Here is a 14567-nt window from a genome sequence, read left to right as displayed (position 1 = left end):
CACGTTGGGATAGCTGGGGGTGGTGGGGGCTCCTTCCCATCCCTATTTCCCTGGCTTTCACACGATGGCAGCAGAGGCGAGGGAACGTTCAGAGCGGCAGGAGCCGGGCTGAGCGGGGGTTCTGCTCCTGGCACAGCTGCCCTCGCTGCCATCCCACCTCACCCCGCAGTGCCCCCCGCTCCTGCTCTGCCTTTGCTGCCATTGCTGCCCCCGATGCCATCGCACCCGTTCCCTCCCCATGCTGCCGTCCCGGCTGTGCCACCCTCCTGTGATGCCCGTGATGCCCCCCGTGTCCCGTGTGCCCTGCCTGTGCTGCCCTCGCACCCTCCCTGTCACTATAGGACACCAAATAACACGACACGCACACACCGCTGTTCTCAAGGCAAAAAAGGGACGTTTATTTTCTGACTTCAAATTTATAGATTTCCAAAAGTGACAGTGGATTGGAGGGTGACAGTGCCACCTCTCCAATGACACTGGACAATGCAACAATCCATCAAATTTCTCCTCCTCCATAAAGAATGCAAAACAATAAGTTATTTACAGAAAGTGTGTGAGAAAGTTTGTTACAAGAATGTAAACATCAGAAGGCTTAGAAAATCTTAAAAAATCAGGGCAACACCGTCCCTGCAGCGCTGCCCGTGATGCCTCCATGTCCTGTGGGTGCTGCCCTCGCACCCTCCGTGCCCACTCTGCCCGTGCTGCCGGTGCTGCCCTCGCACCCACCGTGACCACTCTGCCCGTTCTGCCGGTGCTGCCCTCGCACCCTCCGTGCCCACTCTGCCCGTGCTGCGGGTGCTGCCCTCGCACCCTCCGTGCCCACTCTGCCCGTGCTGCCGGTGCCGGTGCTGCCCTCGCCGCCCCAGCCTGCCCGCACACCGGATCGTGTCCTGGCTCCTCCTCCAGCCGCCCCGTGACGGTCCCATGGGTGACACTACCTGCCCAACCTGCGCTGCGACACCCAGTCCCACCCCTTGAGTCAAGCGGCCGCGCTGTCGCCAGCTCGGCCTCTCGCCCCGCTGTCCCGGACCCTCCGCTGTCCCGGACACCCCTCGCTCCCGGCAGAGAGGAACCTTCGGTCGCTCCGTGCCCTCCCTCGGTGCCTCCGGGAGCCCGGCCCGCCCCGCCGTGTGCTCGGGGCTTGGCAGCGGGAAGGAGGAAAGGCAGGGCGGCCCTGCAGGGCGGGCGGCGGCCGGGGCGACATGGGCAGCGCCGAGGAGGATTATAACTTTGTCTTCAAGGGTGAGTCCTGCGCTCCATGCGAGCCCTCCTTACCCAGAAGGAGGGGAGCAGAAATCCAGGGGCTGCGGGGAGGGAACGAGGGTGCCCTTCCCGCAGGGCGGCTGTGTCCTGAGCTGGGGCATTGTTGACTATCCCCGCAGCTGTGGTGGGCACCGGGAGCTACGGAGGGTCAGGGGACTGGGGGCAGGCACGGTCTGCTGACAGCAGCGAGGCCAGCCAGGGCTGGTGAGGGCAGCAAGGTCCGCAGAGACCCGGGGAGATCCACACTCACCCCAAGGCTGAAGGTGTGCAGTGCCAGGAAAATTGCTCTTATGGGATAGGGGGGCTGTGAAAGCAGGGGCTGAGTGTGTGAGACAAATGCCACGAGAGCCTGCAAGCTCCAAGAGAAGTGGGTATTGAAAAGTCATTTCAGTGCAGTGACCTGAGCAGTGGCACATGCAGAGGACATGGGGGTCAAAGCTGAGCTGGAGAAATGGGGGCACAGCCTCACACCTCCCATGCTGAGTGCGTTGGGCCCTCCTGGTCACTGCCAGGTACTATTGGCTGGACTCTGCTGGGGCTCAGTGCTCCCTTTGGGCAAGTGGGGACAGACAGGCTCTGGTGTGCCACCTGTCCTGGGTGCCCACTGCAGCAGGGTGACCCAGGGCTCACAATATCCTTGCCCTGCTCCTGCTGTCCAGAGGCCAGTAGCCATGACCCCCCCCGACCAGCACTAGGGAGCACAGCTGAGCTCCCACAGGGACCCTGTTTGCTGAATGAGTGACCCCACCAGGGGTTAAACGCATGCATCTGCCCAGCCTCTGCCACCACTCTAGGGTCACCGGACAGTGAGCAATGCCCATGCAACCAGTGCTGGTAGCTGGGGCAGGGCAGTGAGATTTCTCCTTCCTTCCACAGTTGTGCTGATTGGGGAGTCTGGGGTGGGAAAAACAAACCTACTGTCTCGTTTTACCCGCAACGAGTTCAACCACGACAGCCGCACCACCATCGGCGTGGAGTTCTCCACGCGCACCATCCTGGTGGGGGACGCCGCAGTGAAGGCTCAGATCTGGGACACGGCCGGGCTGGAGCGCTACCGTGCCATCACCTCCGCGTAAGGACTCTGAGCCTGCCTCCCCTGGGGCTGGGCTGCAGCCCCATGGGTGAGGATGGATGCAGGGGAGGATCTGGAGCAGGGAATGATGGTGGGGTTCTGTCACAGGTATTACCGGGGGGCTGTGGGTGCCCTGGTGGTGTTTGATATCACCAAGCACCAGACGTATGATGTGGTGGACCGCTGGCTGAAGGAGCTCTACGACCATGCTGAGGCCAGCATCGTTGTCATGCTGGTGGGGAACAAGACCGACCTTGCACAGGCTCGAGAGGTGCCCATGGAGGAGGCAAAAATGTTTGCAGGTACAGGCTGGCACCCCCCACGGGGCTGGGGGCTTGAGAACCTCCCCAACAGCATGGAACTGCACCAATGCAGGCACCTGAACACTTCTAAAGGTGCTCCAGATTGGAGCCACATCCTCACTGGGGTCTGCATCATCTCAGGGGTCTCCTCTCCTTGCAGACAACAACGGGCTGCTGTTCGTTGAGACCTCGGCGCTGGACTCCACCAATGTTGAGGAGGCATTTGAGACCATCCTGAAGGGTACAGGCACTGGTGCCATGGTGCTCCATGTCCCAGGGCATTGCGGGGTCCCTTTCCCAAGGATGCAGGGCTGGGCACATGATGTGCAGCACTTCTCTCCCTGCTCTACTTGGTGTTGTCTTTCTGTCTGCTTTGGTTTTCAGCCTTTGGTGCTGGGTGTTTCACTCCCCACACCCGAAGCTTTGTTCTCACGGCCCCTGGGCATCCCTGAAGCCCCAGGAGCTGCTTCTCCCCCGTAATCTCCAGTCTCCTTCCTGTTGTCCTGGGCTCATGACTTAGTGTATCCAGCATCCTGCCAAACCAGCTGTGGGGACCTGGGGGGCCAGGGATGGAGTCCAAGAGCAGCTCTCCAGGAATGGCAGCCAGCAGCATCCGAGCAGTGAGGTGTGCCATGCCATGCTGTGCCATGCCAAGCTGTGCAGTGCCATTCCATGCCATGCCATGCCGAGCCAGCCTGGCCCTGTGAGCTGCCAGCCCCAGCACAGGGTGAAGCACTAATCCCAGGTTGGGCAAGAGGAAATGGCCCAAGCACAGGGTGCTCCCCAAGCGCCGCAGGGATGCACGCCTTGTCCCTTGCTGTTTTTATCTTATTGCAAAAGTTCCATACGTTCTTGGTGATTTCTCGTGGGCAGCTACTCACAGCACTGACTCCTTCTTCCTCAGAGCACGGCCAACAAACTCCAGCTGTCTTCTTGACCATCTAACCCACTCTTTTATAGCACTCCTCCTTATTGGGCACAGCTGTGGCTTATTAAGGGCAGGCCTGCTCCTGATCTTTGGTAATTAGTACAGCTACAGCTTCTCAGGGCTGAGATTGCCTTCTGCACCCTTCTCTTACATTCTATCCCTCCACACCTTGCCACCCTCAAGTCACCCCTGTGCTGTGTAGAGGTGAAGGAGAGCCACCAGCACACTGAGCAGTGGGGGCTGTAGGCTTGAGGCTGTCCCTGCATGCCCAGGGGGCTTTGGCTGACACACAGACACCCCAGCACTTCTTCTTTTGCAGAAATCTTCTACAAAGTGCAGAAGCAGAAGCAGAGGAGCAGCCAAAGCAACACGGTGTCACTTGCAAGTGAGAACCCTGCAAGCACAACCCCAGCACAGGCAGAGAGGCGCCCGTGCTGCGTGGCCCTCTGAGCACCCCAGGAAGTCCCCAGGGAACCCCACAACCCCGGGACACACCAGTGGCCACCACCACAAGCTGGTGTCACCCTGCTTGCAGTGCCACCCCTGTCCTGGTGCAGTGGGGTCCAGCAGCCTGGACAGGGGCCAAATTGTGCCATAAACAGTGAGAAGCACCAGTTCCCAGAGCTCTTCTCTCTCTGTTGCATTTTTTGCTGGGCCCTGATTAGCATCGCCACTGTCACGCACCGTTTCAGCCCCTCTGGACCTGCAGGGCAAAATGACCAGGACACCCCTGAAGCACCTCTGGGGAAGAAGTCAGTAGGTTCTGGGAAGGATGATGCCAGCAACAGGAGCCTCTCTGAGTACCTCTGGCCCTGGGGTTGCTCCTGTAGGGCCACCCTGTGCCGTGCACTGAGGATGAGGCTGACTACAGGTGTGTGGCCCGTCAGGGACTTGCTCTCGGGTGTGAAGTGGCAGCACTCAGCCCTTGGCTGTCCCAGCAGGGCCCGGTGCCATGGGGCAGGGAGCAGCTCTGTGTCCAGCAGGGGCGTGACGCAATCATTAAAGGACTTGTGAAATGCAGATTTACTGAGCTGGAATTCCTGCGTGTTTGTGGTCGACGCCCTGGGTCCCCACCTTCATAATGTGCTGAAGATCATGGCCTCCAAAGCAGCCCAGCAGGATGCCACGGCTTCCCTGTGCCCCTTCCTATCCCGATGCCATGGCCCCCCTGCACTCCCTCCCACCCTGCACTCCCTCCCACCCTGAGGCTGGGCTCATCCTGTGCCCCCTCCCACCCTATAGCCATGCCCCCCGTGCCCCTTCTCACCCTAAAGCCATGCCCCCGTGCCCCCTCTCACCCTAAAGCCATGCCCCCTGTGCACTCTCTCACCCTAAAGCCATGCCCCCTGTGCCCCCTCTCACCCTAAAGCCATGCCCCCGTGCCCCCTCCCACCCTAAAGCCATGCCCCCTGTGCCCCCTCTCACCCTAAAGCCATGCCCCCTGTGCCCTCTCTCACCCTAAAGCCATGCCCCCTGTGCCCCTCCCACCCTAAAGCCATGCCCCCTGTGCCCCCTCTCACCCTAAAGCCATGCCCCCTGTGCCCCTTCTCACCCTAAAGCCATGCCCCCTGTGCCCTCTCCCACCCTAAAGCCATGCCCCCTGTGCCCCCTCCCCATGCAGCCTTTCCCAGTTTAGGTCCCTTGTTTGAACTTTATTAGTTCAAAGGATGACGCAGCCTCTGCCGGTTATCTGAAACCCCTCGGGATCGGGATAATTCCCGCTGGATTCTCCGCGACTTCACCCGATTTCCCTTTGCACCACAGCCGGCGTGCCAGCCCCGCTCCGTGTCACACCCACGGTTCTGTGGGGGCGCACTGTCCCCATCAGGAGCGCACGCAGGTGGTGGCGTGTCCCTGCCGCCCTTACCTGGCCCAGGTGAGCACACCTGAGTGTGACGGGCAGCCCCGGCCGCCAATGGGTGCGGAGCAGGAAAGGCTGTGGCCACCACTGGGTGGCTGGGGACAGCCCCTGGCAGGGCTGGGTAAGGGCCGGAAATCCCAGTTGGCCCAGTGGGAGCGGGGCTGTCGTGCTGGGCGAGATGCGGGCCAAGGACGATGAGTACGATTATCTCTTCAAAGGTGGGTCTGCTGCCCGTGCCCGGTCTGAGCCCCGGGAGCTGGGGCTTGGACTGGGATGGAACACTCAGCTCCCAGTCCAGGGGATGGAGGGAGTGGGGGTTGTACTGGGATAGAACACTCAATTCCCAGTTCATGGATGGGGGAGAGGGGGTTGTACTGGGATAGAACACTCAATTCCCAATCCAGGGGATGGGGGAGAGGGGATTGTACTGGGATAGAACACTCAATTCCCAGTTTATGGGACAGAGAGCTGGGGCTTGTACTGGGATAGAGCACTCAGCTCCCAATTCACAGCATGGGATGGGGGGCTTGTTGTGGTGTTCCACTGCGCTGTGAAGGAGAGTGGGTGCTGATGAGGCTGAGGTGGTTGGAGGGTTTGCTAGAGCTCCTGGTTTGTGGTCCCGATGCTCATTACAGCAGCTCTTGACTCCTGAGGGAGGGGCTGCAGCCCCAGCCGGAGTGTGCAGCGCCCTGGAGGGTGGCTGTGGCCATGGCAGTGTAGCTGTGACCATGGCGGGTTGGCTGTGGTCACGGCAGGGTGGCCATGGCAGGGTGACTGTGGGCGGGGCAGGGTGGCCGTGGCCATGGCAGGGTGACCGTGGCCACGGCAGGGTGGCCGTGGCCATGGCAGGGTGGCCGTGGCCATGGCAGGGTGGCCGTGGTCATGGCAGGGTGGCTGTGGTCATGGCAGGGTGACTGTGGGCAGGGCAGGGTGCTGGGGAGAGCTGGCCTGTGGGACTCTCTGGGTGCCGTGTCAGCCCCTGAGCACCCACAGAGCTCTGTGGTGCTGGGTGAAGCTGAGAGCTGAGGGATCTCCCCCAGGAGAGAAAGCCGTGCTGCTTCCCAGCTGCAGTGCAGGGAGAGGATCCAGGGATCCTTTCTGGTGCTGTTTGTGCTCTGACCTCACTGCTGTGCCCGGGGAGGGTGGGGGACAGGGACAGGCTCTTGGAGACACGACGTTGGCATTTCTGAGCACCCCCATCCCTGTGTGTGCCAGGCTTCCCTGCACTCTGCTGTGGCCAAAGCAGGTGCTGGGGAAGCAAAGGGACATCTTGGCAGTTCCACAGCCTCCTGAGCTGTAAAACCCAGGGTGTGAGCTCACCAGTGGGTGGCTGTGAGTCAGCCTACCCACACGGGTCTGCCCGCAAGGCCCCGAGTAATTCCAGCCACCGACAGGACGTAATTCCAGCCAGCCATGCTCTGGTAGCCCCTGGCTCCTTGCTCACCTCCTCTGGCTGCTGCCCAGGAAAATCCTCCTGCCTGGAGTGACTCTGGCACCTGGTGTGGGGGAAACTGCTGCTGAGTGGTGCCTGGAGTGGGATGGCCAGGCAGGAGCTCTCCCAGACGCTTTGTTCTGCATTTCCCAGTGGTGCTGTGTGAGCTGCCTGGCTCTGAGGGGCCTTCAGCACGTGGTGCTCCTGTGTCTGTCCATGCCCTGTCATTCTGCAGGAGCCAGGGCTGGGAGCAGCTCACCACACACTCTTCATTCCCCTCCTGGGTCTCAGGGTGGTCTCTGGAGTCCTTAAAAGAGTAGGAGAGCTCAGATTTCAATGCAAGGGCAGCTCATCCCTTGCAAAGCAGGAGCAAAGTCAAAGGGGAATGCAGTGCTCAGGGGCCAGTGCTCCCAGGGTCCAGCAGCTGTCCCCCATGAGAAAAGGGAGATTGTCACAGCTGGAAGCAGCATTATCCACTGAAATGGGAGCATCAGCTGTTGCAAAGCACAATGCACATTGCAGCTGTGCAAGGCCCCCCTGTGCTGCTGGAGGGGCTCAGGATGCCTGAGGAGCAGCTCTGGGCATGGCTGCTCCTCAGACCCTTCCTTGGGGCCCTGGGAGGAGCTCCAGGCTGTTTCCATTCCTGCAGTGAGACTGGAGGATGGCAGTGAGGACAGAAAGTGCCAAATGCTTTTGTGCCTGGGCTAGGGGGTGCTGCTCCAGCTCCTGCAGCCATTCAAGCTCAGGGACAGGGGGCTCATCGCCCCCACAGGCTGCAGCACCCACCCTGCAGCCCTGGTGTGGCCCAAAGCCCTCTGGAGCCTGCCTTGGAGCATGGCACTGCCAGGATGGGCATTGTGGCAGTTGGGCTGGGGAAGCAGCAATTTCCTGTTGGTAAAAAAACCGAGCTCCGATCAAAACTTCGAAGCTGGGAAAGTGCCAACGAACCTGGCCTGCATTTCCTGCTGCCTTGGCCAGGGTAGTCCAGGCTGCTGTGGTCCTCTCAGACCTCCCTGCAGTGGGCAGCAGCTGAGAATTCTCCCCAGCAGCTGGGAAAAGGGTGAGGGGGAGTTTCTGCCCCTCTGCCCCACTTTGGTGAGACCCCCCCCCCCAGCACAGGAAAGGTGTGGAGCTCCTTGAAGAAGTTGAGGAGGCCACAGAGATGCTCGAAGGGCTGGAGCCAGGCTGGGGCAGCTGGGGATATTCAGCCTGCAGAAGAAAAGGTTCTGGGAAAACCTCAGAGCCCCTTCCAGGGCCTAAAGGGGCTCCAAGGGAGCTGAAGAGGGACTTTGGACAAGGGCCTGTAGTGCCAGGACAGGGGAATGGCCTTCCATTGCCAGAGGGCAGGGTTAGATGGGATTCTGGGAGGGAATTCTTCCCTGTGAGGGAGGTGAGGCCCTGGCACAGGTGCCCAGAGCAGCTGTGACTGCCCCACCTCTGGAAGTGTCCAAGGCCAGGCTGGACAGGGCTTGGAGCAGCCTGGGATGGTGAACCAAGGGGTGGAACAAGATGGGCTTTACAGTCCCAGACCCCCAACCATTGTGTGGAGGAGCTGCCCTTGCCTCCTTCACTGGCTGTCCTGACACAGTGGTTGCCTGCAGGGCTCTTCCAGCTTCCCCCAGTGATCCCAGAGAGCTGCTCCACTTCCTGCTGGGTTTCCTGGCACCAGCCTGTTCGGTGGCTGCCCTGCACTGAGGGTTTTGTCAGAGGCTGTACTGGTGGAGGCTTTGCACCATGCAGGGGAGCCACATCTATGAGCTGCAGGGAAGGAGTTGCCCAGGCCATGGAGCAGCTGCTTCCCCAACTGCCACAATGCCCATCCTGGCAGTGCCATGCTCCAAGGCAGGCTCCAGAGGGCTTTGGGCCACACCAGGGCTGCAGGGTGGGTGCTGCAGCCTGTGGGGGTGATGAGCCCCCTGTCCCTGAGCTTGAATGGCTGCAGGAGCTGGAGCAGCACCCCCTAGCCCAGGCACAAAAGCATTTGGCACTTTCTGTCCTCACTGCCATCCTCCAGTCTCACTGCAGGAATGGAAACAGCCTGGAGCTCCCCCAGGGCCTCAAGGAAGGGTCTGAGGAGCAGCCATGCCCAGAGCTGCTCCTCAGGCATCCTGAGCCCCTCCAGCAGCACAGGGGGGCCTTGCACAGCTGCAGTGTGCATTGTGCTTTGCAACAGCATCCTTGCAGGATGGTGGCTGCTGAGCCTGGGCTCAGTGCCTTGCTGAGGCTCCTGCAGTGTGGGGCATCCCCGGGGCCCTCACTGGTGCTGCTGTTCCTGTGCCCTCCCCAGCCTGGGCACTGGGTGGTTGTGATCTCAGCCCTGCTGGGGAGACAACTCCCACTGGTGGGTGAAGTGTCTGAGTGCACCTGGGGAAGGAGCAGGATAGGCAGTGAAGGAATTAAATATAACTTAAAAAATAAAACCAAAACCTGTTGAGTCATAAACTCAACAGGCTTGACTGGGGAGGTGTGTGATAAAGCTCCCCAGAGCCTGTTTCACCAGGTTTTACAGGAACCAGCCTGATCTGGGACAGGCACAAAATGCATTTAACCCACACCCAGGGACTTCCCAGCTCATGGGCTGGAGCAGCAGCAGCAGAGGAGGAGGATGCTTCCTTTCAAACCCTGTCTCTCAGTCCTCCAGGGTGCCCTCAGGGCTGCAGGGCACACAGGCTTGGCAAGAGGAGCCCCAGCTCTGCCTGGCCTCTGGCCTGGCTCTCCCTGCCCAGTCCTGGCCCTGCTTTTTGGCCCATTTTAGGTACATCAGTGCATATGGTGCTTCCCATCCCCCAGGGACAGAAACTTCTGGTCACTTCCCAGCCATGGCAGGGATTTTCTCCAGGGGTATTTCCAGGCAGCAGTGGTGCTGCTGGGAGGGGTGGAGGCACCTTCACCCCTCACCTGTCAGCTCCTCCTGGCTGAGATGGAGGTGGGGTCTGGCAAGTGGGGGGGTAGATGGGGGGTTCCCATCCCTGCCAGGCTGTGGGTGGGTGCCCTGCCTGGGGGAGCTGACACCGTGTTTGTGCCCCCCCCAGTTGTGCTCATCGGGGACTCCGGGGTGGGCAAGAGCAACCTGCTGTCCCGCTTCACCCGCAACGAGTTCAACCTGGAGAGCAAGAGCACCATCGGGGTGGAGTTTGCCACCAGGAGCATCCAGGTGGACAACAAGACAGTGAAGGCTCAGATCTGGGACACGGCCGGGCAGGAGCGCTACCGCGCCATCACCTCCGCGTGAGTTTCCTTCTCCCAGCCCGGGGCCCTGCCCGAGCCCTGCCGTGACCCCGTCCCCTCCCCGTCCCCTCCCTGTCCCCAGGTACTACCGAGGCGCAGTGGGAGCTCTGCTGGTCTATGACATTGCCAAGTACCTGACGTATGAGAACGCAGAGCGCTGGCTGAAGGAGCTGCAGGACCACGCTGATGCCAACATTGTCATCATGCTGGTGGGCAACAAGAGTGACCTGAGGCACCTGCGGGCTGTGCCCACCGACGAGGCCAGGAGCTTTGCAGGTATCTTCCCCCGTCCTGTGCAGCCCCTCCCTGTGACCCCAGCACAGGGAAAAGCTGTGACTCTTCCATGGAAAGAGATGGGAGCAGGGGCTGGGGGGCCCTGGCCTTTGGGAAGCCCCGAGGAGGGGACAGGGGACACCAGGGATTTCAGGGATGAGGTGTTGAGGGTAGGCACGTGGTCCCTGTGCACAGCTCCCTGGGGGGGAGCCAGGGTCAGCACTGGGGATCCCCTCCAGGTGCCCCTGGCATAGCTTGGCCCTGCCCTGCTCCAGTCCCTTCCCGGCACCCACTGCTGAACTCATGGTGTTCTTGCAGAGAAGAATGGGCTGTCCTTCCTTGAGACGTCTGCCCTGGATTCCACCAATGTGGAGACAGCTTTCCACAACATCCTCTCGGGTAAGGGGCAGCCAGGAAAGGGAGGGACAGGGGTAGAGATGGCTTTGGACATTGTGTCCTCTCAGGACACCCCTGGGGGACTGGCTGTACTGGGTGGGATCTGGGTTGGAATCTGCTCCCCTGCATGGGGAGAGATGGGCATTTGCACCTCTGGAGCTGTGTGTTTGTGGAGGGAGCAGATCCCCCACTGGAATACTTACCTAAAGAGCTGTTCCCCTTCCCCTCTCTCTGGCAGAGATCTACCGCATCGTGTCACAGAGGCAGATCACAGGACAGCCAGAGTCTGAGTTCGGCCCCTCCACCTCCATTGAACCCATCCAGGTGCTGCCCACGCAGCAGGAGGGCCGGCAGGCACCCTGCTGCCAGAACATCTGAGCCCCTGGGCTGCCCCCAGCGTGCCCCCCCAGCACGTGGTGGCACCGTGTCTCGCTCAGCCTGCAGCCCTGGGCAGGGCAGTGAGCTCTGCCCGCTGCTGGGTGCACCCTCGCCCTGCCCTGGTGCTGCTCTGCCTGGCTTTAGGCAGGACTGGCAAAAACAGGGGAGGCAGAGCAGCAGGGAGTCTCCCCTCTGTCCCCAAGGCTGGGGCATGCCATCCTGTGTCCCTGCTCCCTTTAGCCCTGCAGGCACAGTCTGCAGGCACAGTCACTGGGTGGCACTGAACAAGCCCAAACATGGTGAGTCCCTGTTTGGTGACACCCCGTGTGCTGTCCCGTGGGGTGGGTGTGGAGGGGACACTGGGTGCATCCTTCTCCTGCCTGGTGAAGCCAGCAGTGATGTGTCCTGTAGTGTCCAGCCCTGTCCCTGCAGCACCGAGAGCTGGGAGTGCCTCTGAGCGCTGCTGGGGCACCCAGGGAGGGGTGTGGGGCTGACACTTTCTGTGTTGTGACCCCAGCACAGGGAAAAGCTGTGACTCTTCCATGGAAAGAGATGGGAGCAGGGGCTGGGGGGCCCTGGCCTTTGGGAAGCCCCAAGGAGGGGACAGGGGACACCAGGGATTCCAGGGATGAGGTGTTGAGGGTAGGCACGTGGTCCCTGTGCACAGCTCCCTGGGGGGGAGCCAGGGTCAGCACTGGGGACCCCTTTCAGGTGCCCCTGGCATAGCTTGGTCCTGCCTTGCTCCCATGTCTGGCCACTGTGGCTGGTGGCTGCGTGGCCCAGCCTGGGGACAGGCCACCACTGCATGGAGTGCCTGCTGCAGCAGCAGGGTGGCAGTGGCATTGTCCCCTGCCTGGGGGACAGCAGCCATCCCCCAGGGTACTGGGACACGCTCTGCTGAGCCCTGTGCTGCTGTTGGGGTGATTGGCAGGTGTCAATCAAGGGGTGCAGGTGGGAAGGCCTGCCCTATTGACCCAGTGCTGGGAGTGTGGCCCCTGTCAGTAGGGTTTTGGGGCCCCTGTCAGGGGGGTTTTGGGTCCACAGCTGCCCCCAGTCTCTGCATCTCTCTCGGCTGTGCCAGTAGGATCCGGGCCATGGTTCCCCCCTGGGGCATGATTTGTCAATGAAACAGAAACTGAGGCAAAATCCCCAAATAAAGCTGCTGTTGAAACCTTTTCTCTCTCTGCCAGGTCTCTCCTTGAGGCAAGAGCAGTGCCAGCCCCAGATGGGGCAGCTGGGAACCATTGACAGGCAATGGAGGGTGAGGAGGAGGAGGGCTGGGAGGCAGATATGACTGTAGCCTGGGCAAGGGGGTGTCCTGCTGGGAGGCCAGAGGGGAGAGCTTGAAATTCAGGATTAGAACAGGTGCGATCCTGCTGCCAGCACAGGGGCAGTGGGGGGATACACAAACAGGGGGCAGAAGCTACCACACCCTATGGGTGCCCCTTTTTATCCACCCACTGCAGCCACCCCAGCCCTGGCAGCACCTTGACCTTGGCTCCAGCCCCCTGGCACCATGTCCCTACCCCATGGCACTGCCTGATCCCTGAGCTGGCTCTGGTGTAACGCCCTGGCTCTGACTGCAGCTGGGAGCTGTCCCCAGGGGGATGGTTGCCACTGCCCCACGGGCTGTGCTTTACCCCATGCCCACCTCAGCTGGAAAAGCCCTGGGAACGTGCAGGAAGTGCCAAGCAGCACCTCCTCCCACACCATCTGCCCACAGCAAAGCACGGTGCCAAGAGGTGATGTCAGCCCCGGGGGCTGGAGAGGTGGGCACGGGGGGGAGGGATGCTGCTCCACAAAGAGACAGGGCTGTGCCAAGTGTCCCTCGGGCCCCGCTGCCATGGGATGTGCCATCAGCCAGGCACTGGCAGGGACACAGGGCTGGTGAGTTCATTTAGACTCACAGAGGCACCTTTGGTCTCGGCAACTCAGTTTTGTTCCAGGCTTTGCAGTTTTGGGGTTTTCTGCTGGGATGAAGAAGTGGGAAAGGTGAAATGTGGCACAGGGGTGGCTCACAGGCGTGGGACCTGCTAGTCCCAGCTCTGGGAGAAGCAGCTGCCTCGGGAGGCTCCTCATCTCACAAGGGCTTTAATGAACCCCAAGAAGTGCTGCCAAAAGCGTGGCACTGGTGGGAGATGCAGGAGGGGTGGCAGAGGGAGGTCCAGCCCCACTGCCCTGGAGCTCAGCCTTGTTCCCAACCACTGCTCCTGGCCCTTCCTAAAGTGTGAAGAGACACAAATCAAGAGCAGATACCAAGTTTCTTAAGTAATAATACTTTAATAAAATTAAGTTCTTAATGTAATTTAGCACATTTAATACATTAACCCTTTCCCTTCTTTGTTTTCTACAAGTTGTGCAACATCATTATTTTAATTTTATTTTATTTTAATTTTTTTTTCCTTCTCCCATTATACTATATGCCTCAAAACTCAGACAACAAGCCTAACTCTACTTCTATGTTCGGTTATATCTCTCTCTCAGGCCTTTTATTTTTGTGTAATGCCAGAGAGATGAAAATACCTGGATGGAACATGTGATCGGTTTCCAATAGTAACAATCCCGACTACAGGTTTCCTATGATGTTAAAAGAAAAGAGGGAAAAAAAAAAAAAGGCAAACACAAAATAAAAATCCTAGGGAATGGACTTTGAATGGAAGGGCGGCGGAGTCAGCGTGGCAATGCCAGGGGACTCCGTGCCCAGCTGGCTCAGCATGAGGTGGGAGAAGCGTGGGGCAGGAGCTGTGCCAGCCCCAGAGCCCAGGGAGAGTGGGCACACACCCACTTGTGCATCAGTCTGAGGAAAGGAAGCCAACGTGGTGCTGTGCAAGCAAAGCCATGAAGGGCTGGGGAGGGCTGTGCTGCCCTGGGGGAGATCAGCTCTGCAGGGACCCCGTGCCCTGGGGCTCATTTTAGTGGGAATCCCACTGGAGCTGCTCTGCCAGAGTCCCGAGGCAGCATCTGGAGCCTGGGTGTCTTTGATACCAGGGCAGAGCCAGAGGAAGTCCTCTGCAGCAGCAGGGGGATGCTCTGGGCATCCCTGGGGATTTCCTTGGCTTGCCTGGGGCTGGGATCAGAGCCGGCTCTGCCAGAGCTGCCAGCCCTCGTGCCCATTGCCTTTCATGTTTGCTTAACACTGCTTTCTAACTCAGGAGCAAATCCCATACTGCACAACAGGATCCAGCCCCTGGTCTTTCTCCCCCCACCCTTTTTTTTTATGATTATCTTGAACAGAATTCATAAAGAAAAAGGAGAAAAAGAATGCTGATGGTTCCACAGATAAGCAAACCAGCCTGTGACCACGTCTTGTGCCCCAGCTCCTAGGAGCCAAGAGCAGCTCTCAATGCCACACCACACTGCTACCTCTCACCGCTCCGTTTCTCTGCAAGTTGTTTCAAAAGCATCATCATAAGCCCAGAAAGCACATCCTGCTG

General features: G+C 60.0%; 2 protein-coding genes across 2 annotated transcripts; both read left to right on the top strand.

Moving 5' to 3' along the window:
• The first annotated feature begins 563 nt into the window (after window positions 1-563).
• On the top strand, window positions 564-4585 carry RAB25 (RAB25, member RAS oncogene family). Its single transcript, XM_009099178.4, has 5 exons — window positions 564-1242; window positions 2140-2335; window positions 2444-2637; window positions 2798-2878; window positions 3885-4585. Exons 1-5 carry the CDS (start codon window positions 1203-1205, stop codon window positions 4013-4015), a joined length of 642 nt encoding a protein of 213 aa, XP_009097426.2. The 5' UTR covers window positions 564-1202; the 3' UTR covers window positions 4016-4585.
• A 915-nt stretch (window positions 4586-5500) lies between these two features.
• On the top strand, window positions 5501-12309 carry LOC103823974 (ras-related protein Rab-11A-like). The gene is made up of 5 exons (XM_018924341.2): window positions 5501-5644; window positions 9891-10086; window positions 10169-10362; window positions 10678-10758; window positions 10994-12309. Exons 1-5 carry the CDS (start codon window positions 5605-5607, stop codon window positions 11131-11133), a joined length of 651 nt encoding a protein of 216 aa, XP_018779886.1. The 5' UTR covers window positions 5501-5604; the 3' UTR covers window positions 11134-12309.
• Window positions 12310-14567: the final 2258 nt, after the last annotated feature.

The sequence above is a fragment of the Serinus canaria genome, chromosome 25, assembly GCF_022539315.1.
Source record: "Serinus canaria isolate serCan28SL12 chromosome 25, serCan2020, whole genome shotgun sequence".
Taxonomy (NCBI): domain Eukaryota; kingdom Metazoa; phylum Chordata; class Aves; order Passeriformes; family Fringillidae; genus Serinus; species Serinus canaria.
The sequence above is the reverse complement of the archived record's forward strand: the minus strand, read 5'-3'. Positions and strand labels throughout refer to the sequence as shown.

Coding starts and splice junctions, on each gene's coding strand:
- RAB25 (XM_009099178.4), top strand. CDS start 1,203: ATGGGCAGCGCCGAGGAGGATTATAACTTTGTCTTCAAGG. Junction 1,243..2,139: donor TTATAACTTTGTCTTCAAGG/GTGAGTCCTGCG, acceptor TTCCTTCCACAG/TTGTGCTGATTGGGGAGTCT. Junction 2,879..3,884: donor ATTTGAGACCATCCTGAAGG/GTACAGGCACTG, acceptor CTTCTTTTGCAG/AAATCTTCTACAAAGTGCAG.
- LOC103823974 (XM_018924341.2), top strand. CDS start 5,605: ATGCGGGCCAAGGACGATGAGTACGATTATCTCTTCAAAG. Junction 5,645..9,890: donor GTACGATTATCTCTTCAAAG/GTGGGTCTGCTG, acceptor TGCCCCCCCCAG/TTGTGCTCATCGGGGACTCC. Junction 10,087..10,168: donor TACCGCGCCATCACCTCCGC/GTGAGTTTCCTT, acceptor CCCTGTCCCCAG/GTACTACCGAGGCGCAGTGG.